Below are 17,003 nucleotides of genomic sequence, written 5' to 3'. Positions count from 1 at the left end.
TAGATTTGTAGGGCCATGTAGAACCACTACAAGAATTTAGGCTTTACTCTGAGATGAGGAAACCATTGGAGACGTTTTTTTGTTTTAAATGGTAGCTTTTCTGAGATATAATTCACATACAATGTGATTCACCTGCTTAAAGTGTAAATTCAATAATTTCTAGTATATTCACAGAATTGGGCAACCATCACAATTTAGAACATTTTCATCACTGCTCCCCAACCCCACCCTGCCACAAAACCCCTGTACCCATTAGTAGTCACTCCTCTCTCCCCTCAACCCTAGACAACCACTAATTTACTTTCTGTATCTTTAGATTTACATATTCATGTAAATGGAATAATACGTGCTATTTTGTGATTGGCTTCTTTCCCTTAGCATGTTTTTTTAAAAATATTTATTTATTTGGCTGTACCAGGTCTCAGTTGTGGCACCCGGGCTCCTTGTTGCCGCGTGCGGGATCTTCATTGCAGCATGCAGGATCTTTAGTTGCGGCATGTGGGATCTAGTTCTCTGACCAGGGATCGAACCTGGGCCCCACGCATCAGGAGCGTGGAATCTCAGCCACTGAACCACTACGGAAGTCCCCTAGTGAGCATGTTTTTAGGTTTCATTCATGTAGTTGCATGTAACCACTTGTAGTACGTCATCCCTTTTTTTATTGGCCAAACAATATTCTGTTGTACAGATATACCATATTTTGTTTATCCATTTATCAGTGAAGGCCATTTGGGTTGTTTCCACCTTTTGGCTATTATGATAATGCTACTATGAACCTTCATGTGCAAGTTTTTGCGTGGCCACAGGTTTTTCTCTTGGGTATATACCTACAAGTGGAGTTGCTGGTCATATGGTAGCTCTACGTTTAACCTTTGGAAGAATTGCCAGACTTCTTTTCAAAAGCTGCTGCACCATTTTTCAATTCCAACAGCAGTTTATGAGGGTTCACATTTCTTCACACCCACATCAATGCTTGTTATTTATCTTTTTTATTATAGCCATCCTCCTGTGTTTAAAGTGGTATCTCTAGCATTTCCCTGATGGCTAATAATGTTGAGCATCTTCTCATGTGTTAATAGTTCATATATTTTCTTCGGGATTTCCCTGGTGGCACAGTGGTTAAGAATCCGCCTACCAATGCAAGGGACACGGGTTCGAGCTCTGGTCCAGGAAGATCCCACATGCTGCAGAGCAACTAAGCCCTTGTGCCACAACTACTGAGCCCGCATGCTGCAACTATTGAAGCCTGCATGCCTAGAGCCCGTGCTCCGCAACAAGAGAAGCCACTGCAAAGAGAAGCCTCCACACCGCAACGAAGAGTGGCCCCCGCTCGCCGCAACTAGAGAAAGCCCGCACACAGCAACAAAGACCAACGCAGCCAAAACTTAAAAAAAGCCTTCTTTGGAGAAATGTCTATTCAGATCCTTTGCCCATTAAAAAAAATTTTTTTAATTGAAATATAGTTGATTTACAATGTTGTGCCTCTTTGCCCATTTTTGAATTGGATTGTCTTATTACTGAGTTGTAAGATTCATCCTTGGAAAGGATGAATAATAAAATCTATCAGTTGGAGTCAGCTTGGCAAAAAGGGGGAAATAAATATTATCCCTATTTTACAGATGAGGTAATGCCCAATAATGACAGTGAGTGGCAGGGCTAGGATTCAAGCTAAGTTTGGTTCCAGAGGCTTAGATCTTAGTCTTAACCAAGAATGGACAGTGGCTCCCTGAACTCTTCTAGTTTAGGGCCTTGCCCCCAATTCTAAATTACTATACTCTCCCATCAAACTCCCGTCTCTGGCCAGCCTTGCGTTCCTTGCCGAACTTCCTCGGAGGCGCCAGCAGATGGCGATAGGGACTCCCGAGGGTCGCTCTAGCCGGCGCACGCACCTCTGTGGTGCCAGGCCGCAGGCGCCGACGCTGCACTTCCGGGCGCCATTCAAGGTGAGCCAGGGTCTCCCCAAATCCCCTTGCGCTCGCTTTTGTCTGAAGTTAGGGGCCCTTCCACCCCACTAAGAGCTCGCAGTCTAGCGGGCCCCGTACCCAGGGCAGGGTGCCCAGCCGGAGGCCGGGTAGCCACCTGAGGCGGCAGAGCCATCCGGACGTCTGGGTCCCACCGAGGCCCAACTGCCTCAAGACCTCGCACCTCTGCCCTGCTGCGCCGGGGAGGTCGCGCTTCTGGTCTCCTGGCGATCCTGGCTGTCCGGAAGCGGAGTAGGACTCCTTCCCTTCGTCCCCTGGGTCCCCACCAGGCGGCGCCATCAGCCTGGCCGGGATTCCCCTGCGGCTGCGAGCCCTGGCCACTCCAGGGGTGTTGAAATTGGCGAGGAGAGAGGAGAAACGGGCTGTCAGAAAGCAGTCTACCACTTGGAATAAGTTTCCCTCGTGGGCTGTGTTTTCCATCATTAGGATCTCCTGGCGTACAAATTCCTATGCTCCACCCCCGAAGATCCTGATTCAGGGTATTTGGGGTGGCGCCTGGAAATCACTATTTTAAAACAGCTGCTTCAGGTTGATACCCATAGCCTGCGCACCTCGCCTTCAGAAACTCTGGTATAACTGGTGGAGAGGAACATTGCACTGGGTTGGCTATGGGACTGTTTATCTTCAGGAAGGCTTCCAAGAGGAAGTGATTCTAGCTGGGCTTTGTATTGAGAGACTAGACTATCTGCTGGTTCTTTGCCTCACAGTTATGAATTCCCTCCCCCGCCACCACCAGGATGCGGAAGATCTCAGTGCTGCTCTTCCTGGCCTGGGTGGGCTTCCTCTTCTACGCCGGCATTGCTCTCTTCACCAGTGGCTTCCTGCTCACCCGTTTGGAGCTCACCAACCATAGCAGCTGCCAAGAGCCCCCAGGCCCTGGGTCCCTGCCATGGGGGAGCCGAGGGGAGCCCGGGGCCTGTTGGATGGCTTCCCGATTCTCCCGACTTGTGTTGGTGCTCATAGACGCTCTGCGATTTGACTTTGCCCAGCCCCAGCTCTCACATGTTTCTGGGGAGCCTCCCACCTCCCTGCCCTTCCTGGGCAAACTGGGCTTCTTGCAGAGGATCCTGGAAATTCAGCCCCACCATGCCAGGCTCTACCAGTCCAAGGTTGACCCCCCGACCACCACCATGCAGCGCCTCAAGGCCCTCACCACCGGCTCACTGCCTACCTTTATTGACGCTGGCAGTAATTTTGCCAGCTACGCCATAGCGGAAGACAATCTCGTTAAGCAGCTTACCAGTACAGGTTAGTCAGGCCTCTTTGGTGGCCAGGAGTACCTTGGCAAATTTCTTTAGACGTCAGAGAGCCAGAACTTTGGGTGCCCAGCTGCGTGCTTGACTAGGAGGACAGGAAGGAGAAAGAGACCCTGACTCTGTATGCAGGGAGCTCAGGTCCGGGCTCTGTCCTTCTGGCGTTTGTAATCTGCATGGGGTATTGGTTTTACTTTGGGCGAGCTCTCAGTAAAGGGGCAGGGGAGAGACGAAAAGAAGATGTGGGTCTGGTATTTTCAAAAGCGTGGAGAAGAGAGCAGAGGGTCCAGGCCCCGTCCACTCACTGACTCGGAAAAAGCAATATGTACCCAGGAAAAATAGAGCAGCAGAGGTAGCCAGGGGCTGAGAACTAGCAGAGCTTTTTATAGGAATAAGTAGTAAAAGGTCTGGGTGGAGTATGGTTACCAGGGAAAGCTTCCTGGCAGAAAATTTTAGGCCTTGAAGGATAAAGAGTTGTTTGGATGGAACTGCTGTGCCTTATAGTGCATGGTTGGGATTTCTGATAGATCTTTAAAAGGCCTTTCCTCTTCCCCGTCTCCTGACTCCTGCTCAGGCTGTGACCCACTCATGTCCCTGCAGGGAGGCGTGTGGTCTTCATGGGAGATGAAACCTGGAACGATCTTTTTCCTGGAGCTTTCTCCCAAGCTTTCTTTTTCCCGTCCTTCGATGTTAGAGACCTACACACAGTGGACAATGGTATCCTGGAACACCTCTACCCAATCAGTGAGCACGGGGCCAGAGGCAGGCCTAAGACTGGGAGCTGGGGAGGGCTATGTCAGTCCACAAATTCTGAACCTCCCATGGATGCAGTGGCCTGGGCTTGTGCCCCTGGACATAGGAGCATCAGAGCCTGGCTGGGGTTGAGGAGTGGGCCTTAGTCCCCTGTGCTCAGGTTCTCTCCTTCACAGTGGACAGTGGTGAATGGGATGTGCTGATTACTCACTTCCTGGGTGTGGATCACTGTGGCCACAAGCATGGCCCTCATCATCCTGAAATGGCCAAGAAACTTAGCCAAATGGACCAGGTGATCCAGTGAGTGTGGGATATTGGCTGGGGGAGTGGGTTTGTGTCTGAGAATCTCATAATATATGGTCCCAAGAGAAAAAAAATCTTTATTTGGAACTCTTACTTGGCTAAATTCTGTCTTCTCTAGGCCTTTTTCTGAAGCTAGGGGCCTCATCCGTTTTGAGTAACTTAGCATGTGATTTTGGGCAGTAGGGTTATGACCGAGGAAGTGTTTTTTTGCCAGAGGTCTAGGCCCTACTAGTGGAAGTTAATTGGCTGGGGGTGAATGGGCCCCTGAGAAAAATCTTTTTTTAATTAATTAATTTATTTATTTATTTTTGGCTGCGTTGGGTCTTCGTTGCTGCGCACGGGCTTTCTCTAATTGCGGCGAGCAGGGGCTACTCTTCATTGCGGTGCGCGGGATTCTCCTTGCGGTGGCTTCTCTTGTTGCAGAGCACAGGTTCTAGGCACGTGGGCTTCAGTAGTGTGGCTTGCGGGCCCTAGAGCGCAGGCTCAGCAGTTGTGGCGCACGGGCTTAGTTGCTCTGCGGCATGTGGGATCTTCCCGGACCAGGGCTCGAACCCATGTCCCCTGCATGGGCAGGTGGATTCTTAACCACTGCGTCACCAGGGAAGTCCCTGAGAACAATCATTATCCCTACCTTCTGACACATTTCTTGGCCCCCAGGGGACTCGTGGAGCGTCTGGAGAATGACACGCTGCTGGTAGTGACTGGGGACCATGGGATGACCACGAGTGGGAACCATGGAGGGGACAGTGAGCTGGAGACCTCAGCTGCACTTTTTCTGTATAGTCCCACAGCCCTCTTCCCCAGCACCCCACCAGAGGTGAGGCCTGAGCTGTGCTTTGTGTGGTTTCCCGCTATTCAGTCCGCATCATAATTGTAGCATCCTCGTGGATCCCTCCATTTTAAGCCCCCAAATTCATAACCCTGGGCATCCCCCATTCTTATTTCCTACCTAGGCCCCTATGTCTTCCATCCTAAACAACTGACCTCAGCTTTTTGCTGAACCCGTTGACCCCTGTCCTTGTTCTCTAGGAGCCAGAGGTAATTCCTCAAATCAGCCTTGTGCCTACGCTGGCCCTGCTGTTGGGCCTGCCCATCCCATTTGGGAACATCGGGGAGGTGATAGCTGAGGTCTTCTCGGAGGTCGAAGACTCCCAGCCTCACTCTTCTACTCTGGCCCAAGCCTCAGCTCTCCATCTCAATGCCCAGCAGGTAGGTAATGGGCTGGGCTTCAGGTGACAGAGTTAGGTTGAGCATGGGAGAAGCATAATGACCCACTCTGTTGTCCTTTGTTCAGTCTTAATATCACATTCCATAGCCAAGTACGCCCTCTCTCCCTGTCCTGGACGGAGTTTGGGTCCCTGATTTCTAGGTACCCCACATGGTAATACTTGTCCTTGTCTGTGTCCCAGTTCACGTCTCTGATCTTTTCTGCCAGGTGTCCCGATTTCTTCACACCTACTCAACTGCTGCTCAGGACCTCCAAGTTAAGGAGCTTCATCGACTGCAGAACCTCTTCTCCAAAGCTTCTGCTGACTACCAGCGGCTTCTGCAGAGCCCCCAGGGGGCTGAGGCAGCACTACAGACTGTGATTACTGAGCTGCAGCAGTTCCTGCGGGGAGTTCGGGCCATGTGCATTGAGTCTTGGGCTCGTTTTTCTCTGGTCCGCATGGCAGGGGGTGCTGCTCTCTTGGCTGCTACCTGCTTTCTTTGCCTACTGGTATCCCAGTGGGCAGCATCCCCAGGCTTCTATTTCCGCCCTCTCCTAATACCCATGGCCTGGGGTTTGACTGGAGCCTTAGTGTGTGCTGGACTCCTGGCAACTACTGGGCTGAAGCTGGATTCAGTGGTTCTAGGGGCCATGGCTGCAGTGGGCTCACTTCTGCCTTTTCTGTGGAAAGCCTGGGCTAGCTGGGGAGCTAAGAGGCCCCTGGCAGCCCTGCTTCCCATGCCTGGGCCTGTCCTGTTACTCCTGCTCATTCGCTTTGCTGGTTTCTTCTCTGATAGCTTTGTTATAGCCGAGGCCAGGGCCGCCCCCTTCCTTTTGATCTCACTTATCTTGCTCCTGGTTGCCCAGCTTCACTGGGAGGGCAAGCTGCTGCCACCTAAGCTACTCACAATACCTCGCCTTGGCTTTCTGACCCCAGCAGGCCCCCCACGTCACAATGGCACGCATGCCCTGGGGCTTGGAGTTGGGTTGCTTTTATGTATAAGGCTAGCTGGGCTTTTTCATCGCTGCCCTGAAGAGACGCCTGCTTGCAGCTCCTCTCCCTGGCTGAGTCCCCTGGCATCCATGGTGGGTGGTCGAGCCAAGAATGTGTGGTATGGAGCTTGTGTGGGGGCGCTGGCGGCCCTGTTAGCTGCCGTGCGCCTGTGGCTTCGCCGCTATGGTAATCTCAAGAGTCCTGAGCCCCCTGTGCTCTTTGTGCGCTGGGGGCTGCCGCTGATGGGACTAGGCACTGCCGCCTACTGGGCCTTGGCATCAGGGGCGGATGAAGCACCCCCACGTCTCCGGGCCCTGGTCGCTGGGGCATCAGTTATGTTACCTAGGGCTGTGGCCGGGTTGGCTGCTTCAGGGCTCATGCTGCTGCTCTGGAGGCCTGTGACGGTGCTGGTGAAAGCTGCAGCGGGTGCTCCACGGACCAGGACTGTCCTCACTCCCTTCTCAGGCCCCCCCACTTCTCAGGCTGACCTGGATTATGTGGTTCCTCAAATCTACCGACACATGCAGGAGGAGTTCCGGGGCCGGCTAGAGAGGACCAAATCTCAGGGCCCCCTGACGGTGGCCGCCTATCAGTTGGGGAGTGTCTACTCGGCTGCTATGGTCACGGCCCTCACCCTCTTGGCCTTTCCACTTCTGCTATTGCATGCAGAGCGCATTAGCCTTGTGTTCCTGCTTCTGTTTCTGCAGAGCTTCCTTCTCCTGCATCTGCTTGCTGCTGGGATACCCATCACCACCCCTGGTAAATACATATCTCAGCCCTGATTCATCCAAGGGCAGTAGTGATGTGAATTCAGCCCCTCTTATTTTCAGGGAGGTGTTGCTCCTCAGGTTCTTCACCTTGATACAGGGTCTCACGCCCCAACAGTTGAGAGGGTCTTCCTGATGTCCTGTCTCTTATCTGCTGTAGCCAAGCTAATTGATCCCTCCCATTGGCTTTCAGGGCCAGCAGGGTTCATGGAGGAGGGAGACAAACAGTACTTCAAGACTCAATTCTTAATGGAAATGTTACATCCTCGTGAGCACATTTCCTGATTCTCCAGTGATGAGAGTGGTGAATTGAGCATATTCACCACTCATAGTGAGCTGTGTGTATATGAGAGAAAGAGGCTGACCACAGATTAGAGCAGTGGGGCTTTGTGCCACGGAGGGAATAACAGAGTGTTGACTGTTAGAAGCTTGGGGTGATGGGCATGCTCGCGTGTAAGAGACAGCACTGAGGTCGTAGGTGTATATGATCTTGGGGCAGTGGGCTGTGGGTTAGGGAGTGGGATGTGACTGTAAAGAGGCATATCTCTTCCTCCAGGTCCTTTTACTGTGCCTTGGCAGGCAGTTTCTGCTTGGGCCTTCATGGCAACACAGACCTTCTATTCCACGGGTCACCAGCCCGTCTTTCCAGCTATCCATTGGCATGCTGCCTTCGTGGGAGTCCCAGAGGGCCATGACTTTACCTGGCTGTCTGCTTTGCTGGTGGGAACCAACACCTTTGCCTCCCATATCCTCTTTGCAGGTAACTCCTCATTCCTCCCTTGCTTCCATTGTTTACTCTGGCTTCGTGGAAGGAAAGGAAACCCCAGGATTTGAGTGGGGAAATGTGATTTTGTTAGATCTTTGGCACCCCTTGGCCTTTGCTAATTGGAGGCTGAGCCAACTAGGGTAGTTGGGGGCCACGGTGGCCTGGTCCCTGGGTCCTCCATTGATTCTAGCCCTGCCTTCCTCTGAGGCAGTAGGTTGCCCATTGCTCCTGCTCTGGCCCTTTCTCTGTGAGAGTCAAGGGCCCCGGAAGAGGCGGCAGCCCCCAGGGAATGAAGCTGAGGCCAGAGTCAGGCCTGAGGAGGAGGAGGAGCCACTGATGGAGATGCGGCTCCGGGACGCGCCTCACCACTTCAATGCAGCGCTGCTGCAGCTGGGCCTCAAGTACCTCTTTGTCCTTGGTATTCAGGTGGGTGCAGGGGAGAGATCATGGAGTTAGTGATCTTTTCTCATGCTGTACATCACATTCTTTCACACTTTGCCAAAACCCTAGGAGAGAGCCTTGACTGAGGTATAGATAAGTGAAGTGATTGCCCAAAGGCCAGTGGCCTCAAATGGCAGTATTAAGACTTGAACCTGGGTCTCCTTCATCCTAGTCTTGGATTGTTTCCTCTCTACAAGCTAGATCTGGACCTGATGGTTTCATCTGGGGATTACTCCATTAGTGGACAGACTGGAAAATCTGAGGTGATGGCCAGGATTCTTTCCCAATCTGTGATCATTGATCTTCCTTTCCTTCAGAGGCAGAAGGTGTGACTCTGACATTCCCTCCACCCTGGGAGGCAGAGCCTGAGTGTCAGCAGCACAGATGAATAGTGCTTGCCCAAGGTCACACTGCAAGTCGTGGCTGGGCCAGGAAAAGAATTAGGTCTCCTAACTCCTAACCCAGGGTTTTTTTCCACTGACACACACTACTTTCCTTCCCCTTCCATTCTTCACAGGGACCTGCAGCAATTCTCTATACGACCTGCTTCCTCCTCCCCTTCCTTAATAACTTGACCTCTCCTCTCTTCCCTTAGATTTTGGCCTGTGCCTTGGCAGCCTCCATCCTCCGCAGGCATCTCATGGTCTGGAAGGTGTTTGCCCCCAAGTGAGTGGATTTGCTTGAGAAGTATTGGTGTGGGGGAGGGTGAAGCTTGGAGCAAACAATGAACATTCAGAGTGGACAAGGTTTTGCCTCAGCAGGGAAAAGGCTCTAGACCTCCTGTCTGTGTCCTTTGAGATTCCCCACCTTTCTTTGCAGGTTCATTTTTGAGGCCGTGGGCTTCATTGTGAGCAGCGTGGGACTTTGCCTGGGCATAGCTTTGGTGATGCGAGTGGATGGTGCTGTGAGCTCCTGGTTCAGGCAGTTAGTTCTGGCCCAGCAGAAGGCTGGAGAACAATCAAGCCTGGTCTATACGGGTGCTGGATCATCTGCAAGAGAGGCTCAGTCACACCTCTTACCACCATGCAGCCAGGATCTACTGGCATCTGGGACTTCATTATTTTATAATTCAAAATCATAGTGGAGCCTAATCCGTAACTCCTGCTTTGGATACATCTGAGAGACTGAGGGGCTGCCTCCGAAGTGGAATGAAATAATGATGTAAATATGTGTGTCTGAGGTGTAGGGGAGCCCCCACTGTCCTGTAGGGGATATGTGGAGGGTCAGTCTCCCCTCATCCAGGCACAGATGGGATCAGCCGTCTTATGGAGACCTGGCCACATCTGAGAACTCTGGGAGGTGGTTGGAGTTGTCTGAATTCACTTCTCCCAACTCCTCCCAAATCACTACTGTTATTCCACCTGCCATTTTCCTTTGCCATGGAACATATTTTATTAAATTCTTTTGCTTTGGCTGATAACAGAGATGGCTGAAAAGACAGGCCCAGGCATCATGGAGCACACAGACTTTCACTGTCTAAAGCCCCAATAGTGCTGTATCTCCTCCTCCTCAACTGTGTCCTTTCACTTCAGAAAACCCTTTGCCCTTCACGTCTGTGGAGGCTTCCCTGGTTTCCCAACCTATGCTGCCTTTTATCAGACCTACTCGTCCATCTAACACACCTTGTCCCATTGATTATTCCTGACTTGAAGCCAAAATTTTATGAATCTAATGCTCCTCACACATCTCCTGTGCCCTCCATCCACCTCACTACCCCTGTGTCATGTTGAAGTGCTGGCATGAAATCCTTATGGAAACATCCATCAAAGAAGTGGGGAAGAGGTTCTGAGAAGGGTCAGGACTGGGGTTTGAGGTTTGAGGGTGCCCAGGACAGGAAGAGATGATGTATATGATTTGCAAATAATTTCTCCCACTTTGTGACTTTTCTTTGAGTTTTCTTTTATTTCTTTTTTTTAATTGAGGTATAATTGACATCTTTGAATTTTCTTTTTTTCCCAGTTTATTGAGATATAATTGACATACATCACTGGATAAGTTTAAGGTGTCCAGCATAACAGTTTAACTTACATCTTCGAATTTTCTTGACAGTGTCTTTGTAGCACAAGAGTTTTTAATTTTAATGAAGTCCAAGTTATCCATTTTGAGTTGACTTTATAGATGGCAAGTGTCGCAGCTTGTTTCTTCTTTGCATACGGATCTCCAATTCTACTCCATATGTTGAAAGGACTGGGCAGGTATATTTGAGCAGGGCAGGCTGCACAGGCACAGGGCTGCGCTGCCAGCTGGTCGGACTGCATGTGGTTGAGCAGACTGTGGTGAGCGTGTTGGTGCTCCATGGTGAGCAGAGATAGGATGGGCCGATTACCGAGGGCCTCGGTCTCAGGTCAGTTCTTTTTGAAGACACTTCTGGGGCTGGACCTTTTGAGGCGGCTCCCGGCGGTACTACAACTCCCAGCGTGCATCGCGCGGGCCAGCCCTCCGCGGCGGGGGAGATCCCCGGCCGATCTGGATGTGTGGCGGCAAAGGAAGAGCTGAGCCGCGGGTTCCGGGTTTTTGAGGTTGACTTAAGGCTTTGGCCTCCGCGAGGGCTGAGCCACGGAACTGCGAGCCGTGTGACCTACCCACTCAGACACGCCCCCGGCCTCTGGCCCGCCTCTGCCTTCCCCTCTGGTCTGGCCCCGACTCGTTTCTTCTTCCAGTTTCCCGCGGGGAGTAACCCTTGACGACGACCAACCGCAGCCGAGCATTTTGCCGGCCGGGCCAATCTGAGGCGCGGGTGGAAGAGGCGGAGGTAGAAGCCCCGCCAGGCAGCGAGCGGGGTGTCCGTTTCTCCCGGAAAGGGTAGGCCGCCCCGGCTGGAACCCCGAGGGGAGCAAAAGAACCTTGGCGGGGTGCGGAAGTGCATGGGCCTCTCCGCTCTCAGTGGGGCGTCGGAGGGGCCAGGCTTACCCTTCAGCGGCACTCTTCACGTGTCTGGGCCCAGTCTCGGCCGCCATGGCTCACAGGACCCCTCCGGGCTCTTCAGCTTCACACGCCAGCTGCCTGGACCTGTGGAGGGAAAAGAATGACCAACTAGTTCAACAGGCCAAGGTAACGCGGTTGCTGGGACCCTCGCTTTGCAACCTCAAAATACCAGGAAAGGGGTATGCAGTGGATTCACGCACCCTTTAGGAGCGTGACCTCCCCTAAAGAGCCAGAAATGGCTGGTGAATGACATCCCTTGCCACAGCTGCAAGGGGAGAGGGAAGGACTGTACCCCACCCCACATTTGTTAGGTTGCTCAGGACTCAGGTCTGTCTCCGAGGCGACAGCAGTTGGCTCAAGATGCACTGGAAGGGCTCCGGGGACTCCTCCATAGTCTGCAGGGTAAGTAGCGCCCCCTCTCCAGTTGCAGCGAGTGGGGGCCACTCTTCGTTGTGGTGCGCGGGCCCCTCATTGCGGTGGCTTCTCTTGTTGTGGAGCACGGGCTCTAGGTGCGTGGGCTTCAGTGGTTGTGGCACGCAGGCTCAGTAGTTGTGGCTCGCAGGCTCTAGAGCGCAGGCTCAGCAGCTGTGGCATACAGGCCTAGTTGCTCCGCGGCATGTGGGATCCTCCCGGACCAGGGCTCGAGCCCGTGTCCCCTACATTGGCAGGCAGATTCTTAACCACTGCGCCACCAGGGAAGTCTCCAAAGGGTGGATTCTTTATTGAGGCCATTTTGGTTGGGGTGGGGTGATCTCTTTCACCTGAGAGTGGTCTGTGAGACCAGCATTTGTTGCTCCAGGGCTCCCTGCGGCTGTTTCTGTTCTCCGCTTGGAACTGACTGTCATCTGCAATTTCATTACCCTGAGGGCAAGCCTGGCCCAGGGTTTCACTGAGGACCTGGTACAGGATATCCAGCAGGGCCTAGAGAGAGGTGAGGGCCAGAGATTGCCTTCCATGCCCCTGCCAGCCTCAGGCTGGGCTTAAGTTCTTGCAAGGGGGATAGGAGGAGCAACATAATCTGTCACCTCCACGGAGATGCCCTTCCCTGATCCTCCATGTGCTCCTTGGACCAGGAGCACCTTTGTGACCTTTGGGCTCCTGCAGAGAAGAAAAGCCAGAGATGAGGCCCCACCTCAGCTGTATGTGTATGTATACTCTACAGTGCTGGAGACCCAGGAGCAGCTGAAGGCCAGGCTGGAACATGGGCTCAGGGGGCTGTGGGACTCCGTCCTCCATGTTTCCTCCCTTCTGCCGGAGCTGCTCCCTGCCCTTCACCACCTTGCTGGCCTGCAGGCTGCCCTTTGGCTGAGCACTGACCGTCTTGGGGACCTGACCTTGCTGCTGCAGACCCTGAATGTTAGCCAGGTAATTCAGGTAGTGATCTGGATCTAAGGGTCTCTTTCCTCCTCACACCCTTCCTAGCTGCAGTATCATCATTATGTGTTGGAAAGGCTGCTGGGTTGGTGTTCAGAAGACCCAGGTTCTCTCAGGGACTCTTAGGTGACCTTGCTCTGGTTTGTTCCTCATTGGAGGGATTCTCTTGGGAGCTTGATTATCTTGGGTAGAATTAGAGCTCTCATGACCTTGCTGAAGTCACCTCCCAGTCTCAGTCTTTTCATCAGTAACCCAAACATGGTCGTTGCCCTGTGTCCTTGTGGGCTTATCCTGAGTGAGGAGACTCATTAAAATAGATCATCTCTGCCCCAGGTTTTTCTTCCTCCCTTTATCCTTGCCCCACAGCTATCGATCTCTTAGAATTGAGGGAGCAAGAATCAGGAGGATCCTTAAGTTCAAAGTCCAGCCAGGGTGGACTGAGATAGGTGAAGGGGTAGTTACAGGCTTGGAACCTCTGATCATCCTTCTTTCCCCAGAGCAGAGCCTCTGAGGATCTGCTGCTGCTCCTGAAAACTTGGAGGCCCCCAGCTGAGGAGTCAGATGCTCCGTTGACCCTGCAGGATGCCCAGAACTTGAGGGGTGTCCTTCTGACAGCATTTGCTTATCGCCAAGGCCAGCTAGCAATCTGACTTGTCCCTTCCTCCCCACTCCCTGTCTTAAGGGGTCCTCTGGGCTCATGTCTTCTCTATCCTCTGCCCTTCAGCTCAGTAGAGCTTCTCTGTGCTCTTCTTCCCCATCATGCCCCCTGCCCTATTGGCCTCTCTAAGCTCACACCCTGGTTGCCCACAGGCCTCCAGGAGCTGATCACAGGGAACCTGCCCAGGGCACTGAGCAGCCTGCATGAAGCGGCCTCAGGTCTGTGCCCACGGCCTGTGTTGGTCCAGGTGTACACAGCCCTGGGGACCTGTCTTCGTAAGATGGTAAAGACAGTCTTAGGGTGGGTTGGGGAACCCAGGAGTGTTAGGAGCAGCTTTCTGCTTTGTGAGGGTAGCTGAGGCTTGTGTCCTCTCACCACTCTAGGGCAGTCCACAGAGAGCTCTGCTGTACTTGGTTGCAGCCCTGAAAGGGGAATCAACCTGGGGTCCCCCGCTTCTGGAGGCCTCCAGGCTGTATCGGCAACTGGAGAACACGGCAGCAGAGATTGAGTGTCTGGAGCTGCTGGTTGAGGTAAGGAACTGTGTCGGGCGAAGATACGGGGACTGCTGAGATGCTTGTGTTGGGGTAACTAGTCAAGGTATAAGTAGAAGGAAGTATGGTTCTCAGGGATTATAGATATACGTTCTTCTTTTTGTTCTCTCTAGGCCTTGAGAGTCGCTCATATCCCTGAAGCCCCACAGCTTCTCATTGAGGTAGAGTTACTACTCCCACGACCTGACCCAGCCTCACCCCTTCACTGTGGCACACAGAGCCAGGCCAAGTACCTGCTGGCAAGCCGATGCCTACAGACGGGAAGGTGAGGTTCACCTTGCTCACCTGAGCTCCTCTTCCCACTTCTGACGCCTCCCCTGTGCTGTGACTCTGCTTCTGTTCTTACGAGTTGGGGGGAATGGACAAGTCAGGGGCAGGACATGGTTCCCCACTCTCAGCTTCCTGCCTTGCTGCTGGACCTGAACTGAGGATTCTTTACCCAGACACTAACCTCGTGTATCTTGAAAATTCTAAAGTCTTCTCCCAAATCCAGTCTGTAAGTAGTAGAGATCCATATTGAGCCCCAGTGTTGGAGTCCCCAAACCTCGCCCTCCCCACACCCCAGTGCCCTATAGCTAAAAGCCCTTGGAGTGCCCTGCTATGGCCTAAGGTGAGGCTCATGGGTTATGACTCTTCAGGGCAGAGAATGCTGCAGAACATTACCTGGACCTGCTGGCCCTGTTGCTGGATGGCTCGGAGCCAAAGGTGGGTATGTCGTGTTTCTCTGCAATGGGGTGGAAGGGTTGGAGTCTCCTTTGGAGTAGAGCAGGCCTCCTTTTTTCTGACTTTTCCTCTGCTGTTCTTTCTGTCCAATCTGGGGCACCAGACTGGGAAGGTTCCCAGAGCAAGGGGGGATTTGGGCAGCAAGCAATGGGTGGTCTCTGCATGATACCAGAGCCTGGTGAAGAGGTTGGGGGTGGTGGCTCATGTCTCTTCAAGACATTGCATTCTCCTCCCACCCCAGTTCTCCCCACCCCCATGCCCCCGAGGGCCCTGTGTGCCTGAGGTGTTCTTGGAGGCAGCAGCAGCGCTGATTCAGGCAGGCCGAGCCCAGGATGCTTTGACCGTGTGTGAGGAGCTGCTTAGCCGCATGTCATCCCTGCGTCCCAAGAGGCCCCGGCTGTGGGAAGATGCCAGAAGAGGAACCAAAGAGTTACCACACTGCTCACCCTGGGTCTCTGCCACCTATTTGCTTCAGGGCCACGCTCGGGTGCAACTGGGGGCCGAAAAGGAGGCAATTAGTGAATTTAGCCGGTGAGCCCAGGAAGCCAACCAGGACCCTCCAGGAAATGTGGAGGGATAATTTTCTAATTGGGACCTGAGTTGGTGAGCTCCATTCTTATCTACTCACCCCTAGAGTTTCTGAGGTTGACTCTTCTTTACCCCTGCTCTGTGTCCCACTTCAGGTGCCTTGAGCTGCTCTTCCAGGCCACACCCACGGATAAAGAACAAGGTGATCTAGACTCTCAGTTTTTCTCTGTGGTGGTGGTGGCTTCCTTTCCATGTGTCCTAGCCCACCAGGAGATTTAAGAGAAAGGGACTCCAAACAAGAGATAGAGAGGGGACTTGAGGTGTTGGTGACAGTGTGGCTGGGAACACATGTCTTGACTTTGGGAGTGGTCTCCAGGGCCTGCTTCCAGCTGTGAGCAGGGGTGTACATCAGATGTGGCACTACAACAGCTTCGCGCAGCCGCCCTGATTAGTCGTGGACTGGAATGGGTGGCCAGTGGCCAGGATACCAAAGCCCTACAGGACTTCCTTCTCAGTGTGCAGGTGTGCCCAGGTATGTACATGTGCAAGACATCAGCTATGCACAGGTGCATAAGGACAGAGAGGGCCGTGGGGGAGGTACTTGGGGATTAGTGTAAGAGTGATATTCCTTGATAGGAGGGGTGAATGGGGTTGTGCCTGTATATATATAGGGATATATCCAGGTGTGTAGACATATGCAAGACATATACAAGTGTGTATGAAGGCCTCTCAGGAGTTCTCTAGGCTTCCCAGTGTCTTCAGACACAGAGACCATAACTGTGCTGAGAATGTGTTGGGCAGGAGCAGGGTCAGCTGGGCCCTTTGTCCTGGGCAGGCAGTGCCCAGGGCTAGGCATGGTTGGCAGTGATGTACCCCTGGTACCATGTAGGCAAGACACTTCCCTGTTCTAGGCCTTAGTTTTCCCTTTTATAAAATGGTGCTTAAGTCTGTGTCAAGTTCTAAGGCTCTCTACTCTGGGGTGGGGCTACAGGTAATCAAGACGCTTCCTTTCACCTGCTTCAGACTCTGAGGAGGCTGGATCGGAGGGATGAGGCCACTGCTCTCTGGCGGAGGCTGGAGGCCCAAACTGAGTTGCCACAGGAGAATGCTGCATGGTGAGGTTAAGAGGCAGCTGGCGTCCTGGAGTCCTTGGGCCTGTTGGGAGTGGTGGTGAATGAAAGGGAGGGAATGGCTGTGCAGTCTTCTGCCTGTCCTCCCTTAGACATCACCCTTTTTGTTTTCAGGTCTCTCCCCCTGTACCTAGAAACCTGTTTGGGCTGGATCCATCCCCCTGACCATGAAACCCTTCTTGAGGAATTTCGGACGTCTCTGCTGGAGACTTGTGACCTGTAGCTGCCACGTTTCAAAGAACCTGAGCTGGGGCCTCAGTGGGCCATCTGTGGGGAGGGCTTTCTGCTATACCGTCCTTGGGGAACATGGCTGGAGCTGACCATTCCAATATAAGTCTGGCATTGGAGAGGCTGGTGGTAGTTCTCCAAAATTTGGTCTGGTTATTGCTGTTCTGGTTCCAGAAGAAGCCCCCATTCCACCAACAAGGCATTGACTTTGCTCATAGCACCTTTTTTCCTGTTTGCCTTTTCATGTGTTGAGTAAAATTTCATGCCTATCTCTTGTCTGCCTACTACATACACTTGAGTGGGAAGACAAAGCTGTCTGATTCAGTTGAGTGCTGGTTGTCTATGATACCTTCTCCCAACATCATCTACCTTATGAGCCTCAGGAGAAAGGGCTACAGGAATCCTTACTCAGGTGGCAGT

At 52.8% G+C, this 17,003-nt stretch overlaps 2 protein-coding genes across 12 annotated transcripts; both read left to right on the top strand.

Annotated features, from left to right (window-relative positions):
- Positions 1-1,892: 1,892 nt before the first annotated feature.
- On the top strand, positions 1,893-9,886 carry PIGO (phosphatidylinositol glycan anchor biosynthesis class O). 6 transcript variants are annotated; one of them, XM_019948932.3, is made up of 11 exons: positions 1,893-1,943; positions 2,719-3,230; positions 3,836-3,979; positions 4,165-4,288; positions 4,949-5,108; positions 5,321-5,500; positions 5,727-7,251; positions 7,816-8,019; positions 8,237-8,451; positions 9,062-9,132; positions 9,286-9,886. In XM_019948932.3, exons 2-11 carry the CDS (start codon positions 2,720-2,722, stop codon positions 9,545-9,547), a joined length of 3,396 nt encoding a protein of 1,131 aa, XP_019804491.2. In that variant the 5' UTR covers positions 1,893-1,943; position 2,719; the 3' UTR covers positions 9,548-9,886. The 6 variants fall into 6 exon arrangements, with proteins under 6 accessions (XP_019804491.2, XP_019804492.2, XP_019804493.2 ...); XM_019948933.3 differs by lacking the exon at positions 1,893-1,943 and having other exon boundaries at positions 2,568-3,230; positions 3,836-3,952; XM_019948937.3 differs by lacking the exon at positions 1,893-1,943 and having other exon boundaries at positions 3,093-3,230; positions 3,810-3,979.
- Positions 9,887-10,486: 600 nt separating this feature from the next.
- FANCG (FA complementation group G) lies at positions 10,487-16,852 on the top strand. Of its 6 annotated transcripts, XM_033858219.2 has the most exons (15): positions 10,487-11,268; positions 11,411-11,517; positions 11,703-11,793; positions 12,191-12,322; positions 12,554-12,756; positions 13,263-13,398; positions 13,576-13,706; positions 13,807-13,953; positions 14,088-14,239; positions 14,613-14,679; positions 14,939-15,228; positions 15,381-15,427; positions 15,602-15,757; positions 16,217-16,340; positions 16,470-16,852. In XM_033858219.2, exons 2-15 carry the CDS (start codon positions 11,422-11,424, stop codon positions 16,576-16,578), a joined length of 1,881 nt encoding a protein of 626 aa, XP_033714110.1. In that variant the 5' UTR covers positions 10,487-11,268; positions 11,411-11,421; the 3' UTR covers positions 16,579-16,852. The 6 variants fall into 6 exon arrangements, 4 of the variants coding, with proteins under 4 accessions (XP_033714110.1, XP_019804500.1, XP_019804499.1 ...); XR_002179160.3 differs by having other exon boundaries at positions 10,487-11,517; positions 16,249-16,340; XM_019948941.3 differs by having other exon boundaries at positions 10,487-11,517; positions 15,173-15,228.
- Positions 16,853-17,003: the final 151 nt, after the last annotated feature.

Source organism: Tursiops truncatus, chromosome 6, assembly GCF_011762595.2.
Source record: "Tursiops truncatus isolate mTurTru1 chromosome 6, mTurTru1.mat.Y, whole genome shotgun sequence".
NCBI classification, from domain to species: Eukaryota; Metazoa; Chordata; class Mammalia; order Artiodactyla; family Delphinidae; genus Tursiops; species Tursiops truncatus.
Note: the sequence above shows the minus strand (reverse complement) of the source record. Positions and strands in the feature narration are given on the sequence as shown.

What these genes read in the sequence shown, in the direction of transcription:
- PIGO (XM_019948932.3), top strand. Translation starts at nt 2,720, where the DNA reads ATGCGGAAGATCTCAGTGCTGCTCTTCCTGGCCTGGGTGGGCTTCCTC. An exon ending in GGAACACCTCTACCCAATCA is followed by an intron (nt 3,980 to 4,164) that starts GTGAGCACGGGG and finishes TCTCCTTCACAG; the next exon opens with TGGACAGTGGTGAATGGGAT. An exon ending in TCTTTGTCCTTGGTATTCAG is followed by an intron (nt 8,452 to 9,061) that starts GTGGGTGCAGGG and finishes CTCTTCCCTTAG; the next exon opens with ATTTTGGCCTGTGCCTTGGC.
- FANCG (XM_033858219.2), top strand. Translation starts at nt 11,422, where the DNA reads ATGGCTCACAGGACCCCTCCGGGCTCTTCAGCTTCACACGCCAGCTGC. An exon ending in CGATGCCTACAGACGGGAAG is followed by an intron (nt 14,240 to 14,612) that starts GTGAGGTTCACC and finishes ATGACTCTTCAG; the next exon opens with GGCAGAGAATGCTGCAGAAC. An exon ending in CAGTGTGCAGGTGTGCCCAG is followed by an intron (nt 15,758 to 16,216) that starts GTATGTACATGT and finishes GTGGGGCTACAG; the next exon opens with GTAATCAAGACGCTTCCTTT.